At 39.1% G+C, this 19,669-nt stretch overlaps 1 protein-coding gene across 18 annotated transcripts in view; it reads right to left on the bottom strand.

The window, feature by feature from the left end:
- Positions 1-4,107: 4,107 nt before the first annotated feature.
- Positions 4,108-19,669, bottom strand: part of nrxn1a (neurexin 1a) — an 86,551-nt gene continuing 70,989 nt past the window's right edge. For 10 of the 18 annotated variants that reach the window (XM_044103810.1, XM_044103813.1, XM_044103818.1 and 7 more), the window contains 3 exons: positions 18,683-18,990; positions 10,677-10,752; positions 4,109-7,897 (listed from right to left, as the gene is read on the bottom strand). In XM_044103810.1, coding sequence (XP_043959745.1) covers positions 7,596-7,897; positions 10,677-10,752; positions 18,683-18,990 — 686 coding nt within the window. In that variant the 3' untranslated portion in view covers positions 4,109-7,595. Of the gene's footprint in view, positions 7,898-10,676; positions 10,753-18,682; positions 18,991-19,669 lie in introns of all 18 variants that reach the window. The other 8 variants (XM_044103823.1, XM_044103814.1, XM_044103825.1 and 5 more) reach the window with 1 other exon arrangement.

The following is a 19,669-nucleotide window of genomic DNA, read 5'->3' as shown; positions in this document are numbered from 1 at the left end:
AGGAAGGTGAGATCTTTAAAGTCTAGAACATCTGTGTGGGAGTCAAAGATAGCTCAGAGTTGTTTTTAAATGCTGGCCTAATACAATTGTCTGGCACTTTTCCTGAGAATAATAATAAGTATAATTCACCATAGAGCACAGATTAATCTTTATTTTCTATGTTAATGCAGCCCTTACAGTAGTAGTACAGTATAGTCCCCAAGAGGTGGCCAGAGGGGGGCCAAGGCCACCCTGGAAAATTCCTGGACATCCCATTGGCCCCCCAAGAGAAGACCCCTGATCTCTTGTATCAGCTCAAACAAACCACACAGTCATCTTCTTCAATCAAGACATAAATATAAAACTGAATAAATAAATACATAAATAAATGAGAAATCACTAAATCGCTTTTTGAATATATCTCTATATGTAGATATAGAAATATATACCAAAAAAGAATATGTATATATATATATATATATATATATATATATATATATATATATATATATACAGATGTACTGAAAAGATAAAACAAATAAAAAGAAATAATTTGCATGATGACACAGAATATAAATAAGTTTTGATTCTATAACAGTCCGTCCGCCAGCCCCCATCCTTCTCTCTCTCTCTCTCTCTCTGGGAAGCTAAATATGTAAAATAGATCACTTCTGACAAGTAGATCAACATGTCCAAAGAGCACAGTGACAGGACCAGAAAGATAACACAAGGACAACACAACATCACAAAAATTGTCGTTATATTAGTTCTTCCTTTTTTTCAGATTGGTGATTTACAAGAACATTTTAGTAGACAAAGGTAGATTAATTCTGCAGAGACTTAACTGGCAGTTACATCAACATTCTTAATTGTTAATTCATATATATATATATATATATATATATATATATATATATATATATATATATATATATATATATATATGCAAAACCCATCATCTGATGGTTTTGACCTCCATGGGATCTTTACCCTTGCAGAATTGCTGGGCTGGGCACGAGAGTTTGTTTTTTTAGTCCATTTGACAGAGTTTGAAGATGTGCAGTAATATTCAGAAGATACATGATGCAGGAGAACGCTGAGGCTAAGCTCATGTTGCTCGTAATCAGCCAACGGAGCCACCCAGCTCCGGATGGTACTCTAATAGTAACACAGAATACTCCAAAGATGATATTCTTTTTTTTTTTTCCTGATTTAAATTACCTCTTAAACTAAATAGACACTAGTCTCTATAAACATATCTGCCTCACACTTGCTAAATAATTGGTGTATTTGTGTTTTCTTCTTTGAATTTTGCAGGGTTCTGTTGTTGCTTACTGATTAAATGCTGATTAGCGCTGAAATTGTTTTGTATTCTCCCCAGAAAAATTGCTTGAATATCTCTTTATCTTAGTGCTGGCTGCCTGTTCTCAAGGACAGCTAAGCAGCAGATGGCTACAGCCGAACACAAACCTTTTGTCGAGGACAGACTGTTCGGCAGAAAGTTATGGAAAAACAAACCACCAAAGAACAAGGTACGGAGAATTGGGAGGTGTTTATTGAAATAGCTAGTCCTTGTAGCTGCTCTCACCTGAGGATGCTCAGCTTTGCAGTCTCAGGAATCTTTCATCCAGCAAAAAACCAAAAAAACAAAAAAGTAACTCTGCAGAGACTCGCACCATTTACTGCACTGACTCAGACTTCAAAGGCCTGCTTGGTGTGTGCATGGGAGTATTTATATGTCTGCGGTCCCAGAGCACGACTCTGCAAGAAAAGGTGGCGCTTTTTGTATTTTGATGAGGCTGAAGGTGAAAACAAAAAGGAGGGGATATGTGCAGCTTCCATTAGGCTTAGATTGTTTGAGAAATGCTTTTAAGTGTTGAATAAAACTGAGGCGAAACCTAAACTGACACACACACACAGAAAAAAAAAACCACTCTGCAGTGCCTTCATAAATTATTCACACCTCTTGAACTGTACCACATTTTGTCAAAAACTTCAATATTCTTTATTGAGATTTTCTGTGATGAAACCAGGAAAATAATAAAATCCACCACCACCGAGTCATTTAGCTGAATCTGCATGTGTGTAATTTAATCCCAGAATAAATCTGGCCGTAAATGCCTCAGAGTTTTTTTTTAGGAGATCATCAACTCGGTCGGGTTATGAAACAAGATCTCAAGCCATGAGCATCTCACTGAGCTCTGTTCAATCCATCATATGGAATTAAAACAGAGCAAACCCAGCAAGTTGTGGCCATCTACCAAAACCGACAGACCAGACACGGAGCATTTATTAAAGGAGGCAAGACGCCCTGACACATCCACAGCTCAAGTGGAGAAATCTGTTGATTGGAAAATTATTAGTTGTGCGCTCCATGAGTTTGGTCTTGTTTAGAGAAAGCCGTTGGAAATCTTATATGCATCTTCCTTGCAGTTTGGGACACAGCATACATGTGGAAGGAGGTCAAACCATGATGTAACATGAAAAGGGTGACCAGCAGCTCCTTTAGATGACACAGGAAGTGCATTAATCTGATGGGGTTTCTTACGAACAGTATGAGAATCGCTTTGGATTCCCTTTCCGTCCACCTCACAATTATCAACACTAAAATGATCAACTAACATAAAAGTTTGTTACTGTTACGTAAAAATAGTAATTAAATTATAAGAGTTTACATACGGTACCTCTGCTAAACACTGCAGGTCTATTTGGGTCTTTACTGTCAAAGCACAATTTCTATCCTTCTTTTATACAAGTATAAAAAGGTCTAAAATCACATTTGGTGTCCCATTGGATGCGTTTTGTTATTTTAGTCAACAAACAATAAAAAGATGTAAAATGAAATGAGGATATTTAATATCTACTTTCTTAGGAAAGGTTATAAAAATTTATCACTGCTCTGGTATATTTGTTGACTAAATATTAGGGGTGTTCTCATATGACCTTTTTTTTCTTTTTTACTTCCGATGAATGTATGGTTCTCTCCAGCTGTCCTCCCGCTGTCCTCAGGTGTGAGTGTGTGTGTGCATAGTTGTTTGTCTTGTGTGTCTCTGTGTTGCCCTGTGACAGACTGGTGACATGTTGAAGCTGTTCCCTGCCTCTCAGTTAATTGCAGATTGTACTTTATGCAAAACGCATAAGCTTATATGAAGTGCGTTAATATATTTTTTTAAAACATTGTTATTAATGTGTATTATATTAAAATATTTAGTACATCTGTTTGGAACTATAATTGAAGCCATCTCGCATAGAACATGTCAAATAAACCCACCTATCAATGTACTGTCATTTGCTTTATTTTCATTTATTTATTGCTAGGGCACCAAAAATGTCTCCAGCCCAGGGGCTCTTCTACTTCTAAATCTGGCCCTGCTTGCAAAGATAATCAGATTGATGCATGTATGTTACTGGATTTGAGCTACACATTTTACCATAAATCAGGGATCCTTAAAAGGTCTTATGTTTCTAAAATTAAGACCTTAAAATGTCTTAAGTTAATTAATAAAAAAATAACTAAATTGGCATTTAATATGTTAATCACATATAGGCCTACATTTTGTCTTGACAGGACTATCTAATATTGCATATTATACGCTTTTCTTTTTCTCTCTCGGGACTTTTCTGTCAGGCAAAATTTGGGTCGCACTTAGACCTTTTCACTGAGTCCGAGACGACTGAGGCTATCGCTACCTAGCTGCTAACATTCCCTTACTAGCTAGCTAACTTTTTTGCGTCTATTCTTGGTAAGTGGAAATTTATCAACAGCTGACTGGTCTAAGTTTGTTTATTTCTGCTTAGATTTAGGATTTAGGTGCTACTAACAATGGGTTTTGAGTTTGTGAAATCTACAAACCCCTGTAAATAAGCCTATATTTATATAAACATACTTAAAGAAGAATATATAAACAGTCAGGCTATAGGCCCAATTTTAATTAAAGAAGAAACATAAAAGGAGCATTCGTCTTCTTTAGCCTGAAGCTCCGCTTAGAAAAAGTTATGCAAATTTGACAGCTCAGTTTTAATTTGACAGTTATCTGCCTTCATGGCTGACTGTAATGTTTCCTGATGACAGACTGAAGCGCTGACTGCAGGCAGACAGCAACAATAAAAGAAAACCCAACACTCTTCTGACACACTCCAGGCTCACTTGGGTAATATTTTATTTACTCGTTAATCTTCAAAACTATTTTTTATAATAAATTTCCACTTTATGTTCATCAAAGAACCGTAACAATAAAAATAAAAGTAAATACTGTAGAAAAATTGTACATATAGAAAATAAACATGGTTAATGAACACCTAAATGTGGGATCCCATCGGTGGAGACGCCTCCCTTTGTTTCGAATGGCAACACAACATGGAGATAGAGGGGAAAGAAAGCCATAAACGTGGATAAAGGAGGAGAGAGAAAGGGGGACAAAAATAAGGGAAAAGAGGGCAAAAAGGCCAGTTTAGGATGAATAAAATATGCAAACATGTTCTGTTAATTTTGACGATACACTGAAATCTCACACGCTTCATGTTCTTCCAAGCCCCCGGTCCGTATTACATGCATCCGCCTGGTTGGGTCACGTTTTCGGAAGAACTGGAAGGGGCTTTGCTTGAGTCATGGCACTGCTAGTGTCAAATCAGGAGCTGCAGAGGGTTTACACACTTCAAAGGTTTGTAAGGAAAACCCAACAGAACGGAGCATGGAGGTAATTGAAAGAGAGAAAACTCAAGGTGCCGCATAGCTGATGGCATCAAGAACTGGACTTGTCTATCTATTAGCAACATGTGGAAACATCTACTTTGTTCTCTTGGTCGGTTTTTTCCTCGACTGGTTTTCCCTTTGAAAGGTGGTCGATTGGAGCAGGTGTAGTGGGCGTGGCCAATACGACATCAAAATAGAAAATAGGGCATGGCCCACACACACGCACGCACACGCGCAAACTCACATACACGCAGATATACATCCAGGTGTTGCATGGCAACCTCCTCCACCAGTTTAAACCAAGTAAACCTCTATAGGGTTTGGACACACCACCACTCCACAACACAGCTCAGAGACTCAGGCATGCAGCACAGTCCAGATGGTCACACTTCGTCAATAAAAGATTCAAACTGAGATTTAATTCAAAGATTCAGGCCCCGGCTGCACTGCTCTGGAGATTTTTTCTTTTTTATAAACAATTTTCTTAACAGTTTATATCAAGTAAACCTCTGTAGGGTTTGAGAAATTCAAATTAAAAAGGTTGGTGTATTACCGTTCTTGCATCAGCAGGTGTTGAGTGTCACATTAATTATGTAAAAGGAAAGAAGATTATGAGCATGGCTAAAGCAAAGTTAGGCTAATCATTAAGAGTGGGCGATAGGACTTAAAGTGTTTTGTGGCACTATTGCAATAGTGCTCTTGAACAACATTTCCATTTGTAAAATGTTGCTTTAGGAAACCAATCACAAAAAGATGTAATTGATATCACTAAACTGCTCACAGTAACTGCATTTAATCATATTTTCCATATTTATTAATATTTATTGATATTCTGATTGAGCAAAATAGTACTAACAATCCTGACAATATGGACAGTTTTTTTTAATACAGCCTTAATTGGAATTTCTCACAACGATAAATCAAAATTCTTATCATGATAAACATTTTAACATGTTGGATAAGACGATAAAACCCACCCCTACAAACATTCCAACAATTTATGAAGAAATGACAGTTTAGTATGAATTTATGGCAGATGGAAGGGAAGGAATGAAGTAGGATCCAAGGAAGAAAATAAAAGACAAATTAGAGGAAAGAAGGAAGGACATGACCAAGAAAAACAATAAAGGAGAGGAAGCAAGAAAAGTCACAAGTTACAGAGGAAGGAAGGAAAAGAAGAACAAATGGGGAAAAAGAAAGGTAGGAAGAGAAGGAACAACAGATGCAGGAGAGGAAGGAAGAAGAAATATGAGATATGAGGGAGAAAAGGAAGGAAATAAAGAGAGAAAGGAGAAGAAACAAATGCAACAAAAGGAAGGAAAGATGAAGAATGCAAAGAAGAGAAAGAACAAAAACAAAGTAGGAAGAGTTATGGAAGAAAGGAAGGGTAGAATGGAATGACAACAAGAACGTTGGATGTAAGGAGACATTTAGCAAATTGTGTAAAAGTTTCTTCTGACTTTATTTCTGGGAAATAAAGCCAAAAGCATTAAAATCTGTCCATACACTTCTTTATATACACCTATCTTTCAGTTATTCAGCTGATGTTTAGAGTTGGTTGGAAACGTCATCAGAGGGCGAGGCAGCCATTGGAAAAAAAACATTAAATTAATTTTAATCCTCTAATTTTCATCATCGTGCAGAACAGGCTTCTACCGCACTTTGTTTAATTTCTAATATGTCCACTTTAGAAAACAGATTAAAAAATATTGTTTTAAAACAAAGAAGTTACAAATTACAGAACCATTTCAATTGTGATTAAAATCTGTCAGTGTGGGCGGGGCCTTAAATTACTGTTGAAAACCAAACTATTTGAAGCGAATGTTTGGGAACACTTGAAGCCGAGGTGGTGGAGTTTACGATGGCGGTGTATCTTGAGTTTCAACGCAGTATAAATCACACGGAGTAAGATAATTCACGTGCAATAAGATTCCCCCCCACACCTCCCTTCCCCAAAGTCTGTACTGTCCAAATGTTCCTTGATATTCGTCTTCATCATAGTGATCAATTCACCGTCTTGTTGTCTTCAGAGTCAGTTTATGTTGTGCCGTATGTACGCGAGGGGAGACACAGCGGCCACGCCTCACTGGTGTCTGTAGGTAGCATCTAAAGTCTCAAGTATCCTGTGCAGGAAAACATCTCTTTGTTTCCTCTGTTTCCTTCGTTGTGATTTATACAGGAGGCTGTAAAAAACATCAGCTCTGCAGCATAACAACAGCAGCCCACCCAGCCCTGCCTGTGCCTGTTTTTCTTGTAGTAATTCACCGTCTCTATGGCTACGCTTTGAGTTCCTGTGAGTTCCTGTCCGGTAGCTGCGGGGCTAAACTTTGAGCCACTGGTGTGCTTGTTTCCTCGCCGTCCGCTGTGCTTCATCGAGTCCTGTCTGCTAACAGGGAGGAAGGCCAAGAAGCTTGGAAGAGACACTTAGTGCTTTTACATCATCTTTGTTCGGGTGCACTGCCTCTCGCTTGGCCCGCCGTGTGCTTCACTTAAAGTCTGGTTTTCACCCCTCGCAGTCTGAACAGACTGTAGCAGACCAGGCTGGAGCCAAAATGGTGGTTGAACTGGTGCTTTCTAACTCATTTGGAATGGTGTTGATGCTCATAAAACAAGCCCGTCAGAGGCTCTGCTCATTGCTAAATACTTACAAGTGAGGGCCCAGGCCCCCAGGTCCGTCTGTGAGTGTAGGCATGTGCTTAAATGTGTGTGTGTATGGACTTGTTTGGGTGTGTTTGTGCTTGACAGAATGTGTGCAGGTGTGATTGTTGGAGAGTAAACATTAAAATCATCAGGTCTATGTCCCTGTGTATGACTGTTTCTTTTTTTTCTCGGAGAATATATCTATTTATGTACATATATTGTTATATATAAAGGTGTACGCATATTTGTCTGTTTCTGGGGGGAGGGGAAAGGCATGTCCGCCTCAGACGTAATACTCCTTGTCTTTGTTCTTCTTGTTCTTGGAGATCTTAGCGATGCCCAGCGGTTTGTCCTTGGTGCTGCCGTTGGGCTGCGTGGCCGAGTTGCTGATGTAGTTGCGGCTCTCGTCCACGTGATAGGAGCCTTCGTCGCGGTTGCGGTACTTGTACATGGCGTAGAGGAGGATGAGGATACAGAGGGCGGCGGCCGCCACGATGCCCACCACCATGCCGGTGGTGCTGCTGCTCTCCCGCACCACCTCGGACGGACCAGGGAACACCTTTACATCTGGCGGCGGAGGGCGGGCTGTAGGCAAAGGAGAGGTGAGAAAAACGATGTGATTTTTTTCAGATTGCTTTTATGCATCATTAATTTGAATTGCATGCAAAGGCAGTAGGTGGGGAGCAAGAAGACATAATGCATCACCATGATGAATTATTTGATAAGGATTTTGCATAATGGCAGCCTGTCAAGTGTAAAATGGAGTTTAGAGCCAAAGTTGTTTACATATCATCTGATTGCAGATCACATGACGTAAAGAAGGTCCAGAACAAATAAATTATAGTTCTTACACTTTATGACATGCATATTGGGGGTACAACTAATGATTATTTTTGTTATTGATTATTCTGATGATTAATTGATTAATCAGATAAAAAAAAGCAAATTTTACAGATTTTTTATTTATCCACCAAAGTCATTTTATACATTAGAAATACATTTAGGGTGTGCTGTGGTGGCGTAGGGGATAGCGCAACCCACATTTTGAGGCCTTGAGTCCTCGACGCGGCTGTCACGGGTTCGATTCCCGGACCCGGCCGACATTTGCCGCATGTCGTCCCCCCTGTCCTTCCCCCTTTCCTGTCAGCCTACTGTCATATAAGGGACACTAGAGCCCACAAAAAAGACCCCCTGGTGGGGGAAAAAAAAGAAAAAAAAGAAATACATTTAAATATGGAAATAAACAAATAATTAAATTCCTATTATACAATAATGGCATTCCGATACAAATAACCAACATTTGATCATTTGCATCAAAGGATGCACCTGAAGCTAAGAAATTATTTCTAACATCAACGTTAATTGCTGAGCCATTTCTGCTCGACTTATCATCAATAAAATGTAGAACTGATCTGGTGATTATCTTTTGGATTAACTGATTAATAATTAGATAGCAAAAGATGTTCAGTAAGAGATTGTCTTTACAGAATTTAAAGGGTGAAGCTAAGACTGTGCCACTTGAGTTCTGGATATAACATATTTACAGACAAAGACAAAGCTATTTTTTTGAGTCTGTATACTCCAGTTAACAATTATCAATTACTAAATTAGTTGACAATTATTTCAGTAATTGATTAATCCCAATTTATCTGATTAATCATTCAGTCCAAATGCAACACCTTGCAAAGATATTTAGCAACAAATTTCAATGTACTTCCAGTGGTTGTGAAGGGAAGGAAAATTTTTTTTAGCATGGGATGGATTTGTTGCCAACCCCATTGACTCAATATTTTGTAGAAACATCTGTTTCTCCAATTAGAGCAGAAACTGCTAACTCTGTTCTGCATATTGTGGATGTTTCGCTGCTCCAGAACAGCTGATTCAAATGATTGCATCACCTAATTACCATTTATTTAAGTCAACAATTTATTTAGTGAGGTGTACACTTAGCTTCCCATAAATTACTTTTTCTGGATCCATTCTAAAACGCAAAATTTTCTGTTTAGTAAATTTTCAGTTGTGATGTGGTGTTAGCAGAGTTAGCAATACTAACAACTATAAAATTGACACCATAAGTGAAAGGTCTGTTCCATAGAATCACTTTCTGAAGCACAAAATTTTATATTTAAGTGTTCTGCATCGTCACTCCACGATCTGCACGTGCTAAAATTAATCTGATTTAAAGAGAATAACAACAAATATAGATAAAATTGTTTATTTGGATTTTGCTATACTTCTTTGACTATTTTCTAAAAATAAAAAAAACAGGTTATTTGCCTACGTACAATAGCCAAATGTGATGGAGTAATAAAAGTAGAGTAATAAAGGAGTGTCCTATCAGCATATGGGATGCAATGTTGTACTTTCTGAAAACACAATTAATAAATCTCAGAAAAACGTGTGTACAGGGCCAACAGAGTATGCATTACAGTCCAGATTTCTACTTAAGTATCATCTAAATTATGACAGTTATTCATTAAGGGATATGTAATATTTTCTAGGAAAATAGGTTGTTCTATAGCTAGTAAAATTTAGTTATATCTTCATTTTTACAATGATCTAGAACTATTTATTGTAGCGCATGTGCAAATGACCTAACTGTACAGATTGTGCTTGATGATGATGATGATGAAGATGATGAATACTTTATTGATCCCCAAAGGGGAAATTCAATGATGTGCAAATCATCATTGACACATGGTGGGTATCAAGATGGATGATCTTCAGCATTAGCTACTGTTAAATACCATGTTGGTATAGCATTTTAGCATTACCTTCTGGTAAATACAATGTTGGTGTTGTACCGGTACTTTAGCATTAGCTACTGGGTAATACCATGGTGGTATGCCACTTTAGCTAAATATAATGTTGGTGTAGCATTTTAGCAATAACTTCCCTAAATACTGTGTATAGTGTATCATATAGTACCTTTGCTTTAGTGGAACCAATGTCAATAGTGATTTAGGGTTTGTGTAACTAACTTTTTATACATTGCTGCTCATCATTGAATCCTATACCTTTCTAACTCACAAATAAGAGCTACTTTGTGTTGGTCTATTACATAAGATCACTGCTGTACTTTTTTCTGTTCAATTTTTTTTAATATATATATGTGTTGAAGAAAAAGATACATTTCCCAAGAATAAGGAGTGAATAACAAAAGAGTAGGAGAAGGTGATGGGAGCAAGCAAAAGCAGAGAAAGGCATAAAGATAAAAAGTGGTGCCAGGAGGCAGAAACCAAAGTGGAAATGAAAAATTCATAGCAGGGAGTGACCAAGGGGAAGAAAACGACAACTGAGCGACACATGAAAAACAAGCGGAGAAATCAATGTGACACATGTATTTTTTTCGCACTTGTCTCACCTGAGCTGTCACAGGGGTCAATGTCTTCATCATCGCTCGGACACTCAGCTGACGCGACCAGCAGGTCGTCTACCGTCTGTGGAGAGAAGACGTGGAGATTTAAAAAAATAAATATAAGACACAGGGTACAGAGACAGTCTGTGCTCCGTATCCGTTCTGTTTATTTTCAACACCTTTAAGCTCACAGAAAGCACATCCATCGACCACACTTTTGCCAACGCTTTGGCCTGTAAGAATGGCTGGCAGTCAACATCAAGAGGAGAAGAAGAAAAGAAGCAGGGAGGAGCGCAGGGGTGGGGGGACGACTATGAATCCTGTTTAACCCACAAGGGAACCACTCGTTATCCCCTGCTCTTTCAGCCCTCCCCCTTTTATTTCCTCCAGCCAGCCTTTTTATTTCTCCACTTCCTGTGTACAGCCTCCCCCCGCCTCCCTCCACCTCATATTGGGAGTTAAATGCGGCATAAGCAGCAAAACATTAAACAAGCTCTTCTTCTTTTTATTTTTTTTTTCCCCCAGCACCTGTCTATATCTTAAAAGTGAATACCTCAACAACAGATCCTTTCTCTGTCTGTGGAAAAAAGACACCCTTCTTCCCTCTCCATCCTTGCTCCGCCTGTTGCCATGGCAACTCTAAGTTCAGGCTGTTAAAAATGATGGGGAATATAAAAACGAAAAAAAAAAAGGGAGTGTGCACCCTCAATGGGGACCTGTGCATTGATTTGCTATTCCTGCCTGAGTGTGGAGCGGACAGAAGAGAGCGAGAGAGTTGGTTAAAGATAGATGGTGGGATGAAGAGGATTTTCTTTTTATGTTTTAGAACAAGCAGTTCTGTAGGAAAAAAATAGGAAGAAAGGAGATGAGGGCTTTGATAAAAGCGAGCTGTCTTTCTTTAACGCTAATGCGCCCCGCATATTCATGGGCTACCGTTAAACATCGCCTGCCTGTGACGCCTTGGCAGGAGAGATTTTTAAACGTGTGTGTGTGCATTTTAACCATGCTGGGCGCTCGGTGCCGGCTCTAAATTAAAATTGGATTGTGATGCATTGCAGTGGATGTTAGTAACCCAGTGAGAGCAGCAGAGCTTGAGAGGAAGATTACATCCAAACTGGAGGAGAATTGGAGTCTAATCAAAGCACTAATTGGTCCATGATGTCTTGGAGTAACAAACCCACTAAAAATGTCTTCCTCATCAACTTGTTTTTGTAGGAACATGAGCTGTATCAGCAGAAGACAAGATTTTATTACTTTACCATCTAATAAAGTCTGCCCAGGCCTTGTAAGGTACAACGGTAGTCCAAACAAGTCTTCTGTGGTTATTGTTGGCCTGAAACATGCATTAGGTCATTGATGCTTAGCTTTGTCTCTTCCCTTCACTGGTTTTCCAATCAGTTCTGCCCACTGGACTGTCAAACTCAGCTGGGGTGAGATTAGCCGTTGGCATCCAGCCAGTCAATAAAACCTCTGTGCCTTTGCCAGGACGTGACCAGCACATGTACCGCATCACCCGTGACATCTGCCACCGATCAATGCCCAGAAGATCGTGCTCAATCATTGATCCGAAAAAAACCAACGTACCCTGCAGAATCAGAATTGAATAAGTAAAATTTTACAAGGTCCCTCCTCAAATTTGTGACATCACAAAATCAGCTGACCGCCCTGTTCAAATGGGGAGGTGTCAATTGAGCGTATCGATCCACCTATTGTGTAGGGCACAAGAAAACAAAATCAATTCACACCCTACTGCCGACTCGTAAAAGCTACCAGATGTTCCGTCTCTCACCAACTTTTTAAAGTCTAACAACAGAACATGCTGACATACAGAAAAATAAATGTTAATAACGGAAGAAATGCACAGTGTGGTAAACAGACAGGAAGCATGCTTAAAGAGTAAAGTCTCTACCTGAGCAGCTGAGCAATGCCAGCGGCCGTCCAAGCCTCCCTGGCTGCCTAGTTCACACATGATACCTGCTCTAAGTCCTCACACACTCCTGCAGAAGATTCAACAGCTTGTCTGCTACTTTCACACATGCACACACCCTTCCTATATCAGCCAAGCATGCTCTGCTGGTCTGTTTCTATATACTCGTCTACACAGGCATACAGCAAACCAGGATGAAGTTGGAGGGCTGATGAAGAGATCCCGACGAGAGAGAGGAGAGGAGCTAGCTCCACTACTGCAGATGGTGAGATAGACTCATACAACGCCTGCATTAACAGCCTATCACTGGAGCTCAACCACAGACTGGGAGGGAGGGGGGTACAGGACACAAAGAGGAGGAGGAGGAGGAGGGGGTAGTGAGTAAATATGGAAAGATATGGAGGATGGGAGAGAGAAATGGAAAGTGAGAAGGAAAAAAAAGTGAGCAGGGAGATTTAAAAGATGAACAGCGGGCAGACGAAAAGATGGAGACAAAGATGTGAAGATAGTGAAGAAGAAAAAGAAAGGAGGGAGGGAGGGTGTGGATGTACAACAAATATTCAAAGAGCTCATGGGCATATCAGCTGATTCCTCTTAGCCAATCGGACAGCCCCTCTGAGCCCCAGGTTTCATCTATCCATCTTTGCATTGAACACAAGAGCTCACGTATGCAGGAGCCAAAGCTTTTGCATCCACAGACAGCGAGCATCAAACCCAAACCGGGGTCTGTGACTCAGAGCGCGCCTCTAGCATAAACACTCACACAATCTCTTCGCTGGTTCTCAGCTGTCATGCATTATTAATCCCTTCCACTTTTTCAGCACACACAAACACACAAAAATCAACTCACTGTGGACTTCAGGAGACGCTGCTGAAAACATTCTTTCTGCACAAAGCAGAAAGCAGAGAAACCCACTGGCGATGCGAGCAGATCCAATTCCACACATACGCAAACCAAAGCGTAAATTGCTCAATTACTTGTAGTTGTAACGCCTTTAATAAGACATCTCCCACTGCCCCACCTGTGATGCAATGTGCTGCAATACAGGCCTATTGTTCTATATCCACCTGAGTGTTTGTGTGTTCACGATCTGTTTTTATCTACACTTTTTGTGTGTGGTGGTTAAGGCCAGGTTAGTTGCCTGGCAACACAAGGCAACCTCAATAGGGAGGCTGTAGACTCTTCTCAAACAAGACAGAAGCTGTGTTCACACTGTCCACTTGGACATTATATGGTCAGAGTTTTTTATTGGGGCTCAAAATTCAAACTGCTTTTTTTTCTTGTGCTAAGTAGAGGTCTATAAACTCAGTATTGAAAGGAGTTTACATCAGTAGGACTGCAACTAACAATTAATTTAGTAAATTATTCTGATGTTTAGTTGATTAATTGGCTGAAAAAAATGTCACATTTTTAATTTAACCACTTTAGCATATTTTATATAATAAAAATATGTAGGAAATGCAAAAAACCAATTCTTTTTTCTAAATAAAAAATAAATAACTAATGGCCTAAAATGTGATAACAGCATTCATTCAGCATATGCTTAAGCATTTGTAGCAAAGAATGCATACGCAGCTAAAAAAACAAACAAAATATTACTTAATGAGGCCTTGCTGCTTCAGCTAACAAAAATATACCAGCAGTATAAATGCAGTACAATTCTGGGACCTACAAATTTTCTTGTATAAATATGGATTTTACTGTGGTGCTTAATAGGGGGATTGTACTGAATTTGTTTGAATATGCATGCTTCCATTTATATTTAACTTGCTGCTGGTACATCTGACTTTCTCCACTGTGGGACAGTAAAAAGTATTTCTCTTCTGTTCTATTAACAATTTCTAGAGTTTAATGTTTAACCTGTAATTTTATATTTGCTAGAACCTTTTCTGAAAATTTACGAGGCGGTAAAAATAAATGGAAACAGGTCAAAGTACACTGTGGGCTGAGTGTGCAACTTTCTCCAGCTTAATAATTCTCTCTTTAATTTTCAATTTAGTATTAATCTAAACTTTATCTTTATTAATTTCAGGACTTGACTAGGTTAAATTTTATTCTATTCTACCAACTATAGCAGAAAAGAAGGAAAAGTTGTAATAAGCTTTGACATCATTGTGCAATTAAACACTTGTTATGATTATGTCATTCTGATTGTGGAAAACTGACCTGACCATGATCAAACTTTGGTTATAAATTAATCAATGATTATTGATTCCGAAGCGTCCATGTTTGCTTTTGGACTTGAGAGAATATTATGAAAATATGAATTGAAGGTAAGTGTTTTTGGATGATTTTTGTTGGTGTTAGTGCAATATTTTAGAGCACATAATTCTTTATTCACAATGCTTTGAATGTTGTGGTTGTTTCTGTTTCCCAGCAAACTTTTTCCTTCCACAGTTTTTCTTTCCACTCAACTTTCTAGTAATATGTTTGGATACACTACTCTGTGAACAGTGAAGAATGTTTTGTGGTTTTCTTTTCTTGAGAAGGTAAAGGCAGCAGTCCTTCCCGTGATTAATGATTTTAATTAGCATTATGAAATATCCTAATTTTGTGTAAAACTCAGCGAGCGAGTATTTCACGCTGAAACAGAATTTAAGAGTCGACATGAGTGATTTGACTCATAAGCACAAAAGCTCTCTTCAGTATATTGAGCATATAGTAGGTCTGACCTAGTTCTCATCAGGTGGTTTCGATTCCACCATAAAACCCTGCATGTCAGATTTAACCTTGACATCAGGACTTCACAAAGTTCATCTAACACACACACACACACACACACACACAGACACTGAGAGGTGAGGTGTGAAAAGAAGCCCCTGTGACAGCGGTGTCACTCTGCAGCCGTATCCATCCAGCTCACGTAATCCATTATTGATGCCTGAGGCTTAGCTCACAGCTATCAGTGCTCCATTATTTACGTCTGGAACAGCTGGTGGTTTATACACAGAGGAACAACTCTCTGTGGGAGTCTGGATGCGAGAGAAAGAGAGAAAGTAAGCTGCGGGTAGTGGGGCCCACTATTTCCATGGCAACTGGTATCATGTAGGATTTTTTTTCCGGTGCGGCTGTTTTATAACTCAGAAGAAGAACTGCAGCAGACACAGACGCCCACTAAGAGGTTGACAACATTTCGATTGTAGTGATCTGAACAATAGAGCGAAAAAAGTCTGAGGTGAAGCTGTGGAGTTTGTCTTCTCTTATTTTAACACCAACTCTCCTGTTCCAGCCACAATAATTATGTATCAGTAACTATTATGTCCTTCTGTTGTGTCAATCTCACTGGATTACTGAACACATATTTTGTAAAAGCTATTCTATTCTCCATTAGCAAAAACATTTATTGCCCCGTAATGCAGCAGAGGGATCAATTAGCCGAGAATTTACCATCTAATCCATTTAGGTGAATGTGATGTTGCAGAGAAATGCAGGGAGCCACTTTACACAAAATACCTTTCTTCTCACAGACCTTGAAGTCTGTTCAGACAGGATTACAGAACAAAGATGAGGAAAAATTATGCATCACTTTATGCAACAGCAGCAACAAGAAACAAAAACAAATTTTGTGGTTATGTTATCCTTTTTACTATCAGAATATTTGGAAATATTTATTATTTAAATGTTGAAATTTCCAAAGTTTTGCTGAATGTAATGACAGCTTGAAGAGGGAATGATTGTGAGGTGCTTGGAGGCAGCTCACATTGTGGCTCCATGAAACAACTACAGTGTAGGATTGTAAAATGACAATGATGATAATACATTTTCTGCAGCATAAAATGTCCAAATTGATTTTTGCACTCCATCTTTTTAAGCTCAATAATCTGATTCCTGATTACTTCAGTCCACTCTTAAAAATTCTTCCTTGCAGTTACAATTTGTAAAAAAGACGCTGCTTCTAGAATTACGCCACTCCTGTTAGCAGAACATGAATGTTGCTGATTTGTTCTTCTTGTTGACTTTTGTTCATAATGTTTTTGGGTTGAGTCATTGCATGTTTGGACTATTATGAACGCTGGAAGGATTTGTTTGCTCTTATTTTATTTTATTTTTTACACAGTTGTTATGATGCATACGGTCCGCCGTGTTTTTATGTTAAAAAATATTTAAAGTTTACAGGAAATTTGACTAGGTGATGATGCCTTATTAAAAGATATTATTGACTATACTTAAAAACAAACTGAGTCTCAAAAAAGTTAAAAAAATTTTAAAATAATTCTCTAGAGATCAAAAGAGGAGCAGCAAAAGCAAACGAGGTGGATTAGCTAGGTCCAGGATTTGCTACTGTGGAATATCGTCTCTGTTAGCCAGAAATTAGGTTGTTGCAGTTTGTGGTCAGAGGTCTCTTCAGATTTATTGCAAGATGAACTCGTACTGCAGATCTTTCCTACTAACGGCATCATTCTTTAAAGATACTTGGATGATGCGAGTTACAACATTGAATTTGCCTTTAGGATAAATTAAGTGTTTTTGAAGTGAATCTGAATTGAATTTTAAGCTTGTAGACTATTTCCTCACATTTTTGACAACTTCAAAACAGATAAGCAATATTTCTATTTAGAGACTAAAAACAAACTTTTAAGATAATTTTGACTAAAATGCTTGAAACAAACAGTTTGAATGGCATCCATAATGTTTCTCAGTTGGTGCTTCATATTTTACATGAGTAATGTATTTAGGGCGATGCTTTAGTTTGCCTCAACGCATGAAACATATGACACATGAATAAACTCCCTTTAACATTAGCAGAGTTAAAAAAAAAACAAAAAAACAGTTCCACTCCCTTCAACACATCTTGATATTCTGCTGGCCTTGATAAATGGGCTGTGTGCATACTAATCCTCTTACAGCACTCATAATGAATCTTATCAAAGCAAATTACGATTTTAATTACCTTTTGTCATACTAAAAGATGAAGACAGGGTACTGATAAGACTCGTGTGCTGAGGAAGTCTGAAGAATTACATCTGAACGTCAAATTACATATGACCACCGAGTCACCCAAAGATTGGGCAAGACCCAAAGCAGAATTTGATTAGGGTCTCCGCTTCTAGTTAAACGTGTCACCCAGCAAAAATAATTGGAGAGCAATAACTGTTGGCTAATATATTCCAAGTGTTCTGAACTCACATTTTACATGCTAATGTAATATTTAGCCAGCTAGACACAGACTCACGACAACAGATGCTCACACTGAATGACATTGCCTAAAATGGTAAAGGTCAAGGAAGTACAGATGGGAAAGAGAGGAAATATCGCAACATCATCGCAAAATTTACCAACATTGCCATTGCAAGATATCCCTAGGAAGGAAAGGAAAGAAAGAAGAGTAAATGAAGGAAAATAAAGAAAGGAAGGAGGGGATATAGGCCCAGATAAAAGGGAGGTTTGTAGGATACGAGACGAAGGAAGGACCCAAGGAGAGGAAGGAAAGACATGAAGAGGAAATAAAATAAAGGAAAGGTAAAAGAAGTGAAAGAAGAAAGGGAAAAAGGAAGGATATGGATGAGGAAGGACAGAAGAACGTATAGGAAAGACGAATGGACAGTGGAAAAAGGACAACATTTAGGCAATAAGATGGGGAATACAGTCTGGAAATTAAAGTACATATTAGTAGGACTGGAGAATAAATCAATTTTATTAATTTATCAAATTTCCTGGTTTTCAAGATTACATTTTTGGAAAAATTTGGATTTTTGCACTTACGTTATCATAGGTCAAAGTGATGTCAGCCTACCCAAGAACTACTATTAATGGAAACTAACTGATAATGTCAGAAAAATGCCATCAATTTAGTCAGAAGATCGGATTTCTCTAAATCAAATTAGAATAAAAACCTGACCCGATTTGAGAAAAATGGATGCCATTTTTGGATTCAGCTGTGTAGAATAGTGTTATCAACTGATATGAAACCCTAATATTGTGATATATTTTTCAGCTGTATCGTCCAGCCCTACTTTTAAGTTAATATGCTTTGCACTTTTCCCCTTGGAAATAAATAAAATCAGTTTCCACACTTTTCCAGACTGTGTACGAACCCTATCAGACGTTGACGGACAAAAACCAAAACTGGGACGTTGTGCTGACCTGTGTCACAACTTGCTTCTTATTCGTCGCCGTGGTGGTTGTGATATCACTGATCGAGGGGGCGGAGTCTGACCGGTTGCCACCGGCTGCGGCACTGGACTGCGGCGTGATGGAGGAGGACGGCATGTCGCCGACCAGCCGCGCGCTGCCCTCCACTCTGATGTGCGGGTGGCCCTCGGCAGCCATGTTGAGGATGCGGAGGCCGTTGTAATAAAGGCCGGACAGCTGGCCCTGGAACATGGCAGAACCTCGCTCGCCTCCGCCGACACGAACTGTCGTCTGGCTGTTGAAGATGGTCAGCTGGCGACCTGCATGAACACAGCCAATCGCACCCAACACACCACAACGCATCAAGAAAAAAAAAAAAAAAAGAGTGGACAGGCAAACACACACACGCCAGTGGTCACATACGTGCATACGCACACACACGCACACAGACATACAACAGTGTTTGAGTGTTACACAATCCTCCCCCCCGAGGCATGGCGAGAGGATGGGATAGATTAAGCATGGCAGAGCAAATCGAAGCCGTGGAGAACCGTGGAGGAGACTGAGAGATAAGAGTGATGACAGAAAACAGAGAAAAGGAGGGAACGAGACCGAGGAGTCTGAGTAGAGCAGATGAAGGAGAGCAAAAAAAGGAATCAGAAGGCCCTGAGAAGAGAGGGCTGAGAGATGGTTGATGTGGTGATGGCTGTGCAGCACAACATCATATCTGAAGGAGCAACAGACAGGCAGACAGAGAGACAGAGATCTAGAGAACGGTTGTCACAGCCCTATATAGCATGCACAGGTTATAAGCTCTAGCACTGCTCACTGTTAAAGGGACTTGAGGCTAATTTAAGTAGCTTTGCTGAAGTTTAGGTGGAAACCTTTTACATATATTTCAAAAAGCATTGCTCTTTTAGTCATTTCAAATTTACATAATTCTTAAACAATAATTTGCATGTACTTTAACTTGATTACAATTTTTTTTCAATACATTAA

Source organism: Gambusia affinis, linkage group LG20 (genome assembly GCF_019740435.1).
Source record: "Gambusia affinis linkage group LG20, SWU_Gaff_1.0, whole genome shotgun sequence".
NCBI classification, from domain to species: domain Eukaryota; kingdom Metazoa; phylum Chordata; class Actinopteri; order Cyprinodontiformes; family Poeciliidae; genus Gambusia; species Gambusia affinis.
The sequence above is the reverse complement of the archived record's forward strand: the minus strand, read 5'-3'. Positions and strand labels throughout refer to the sequence as shown.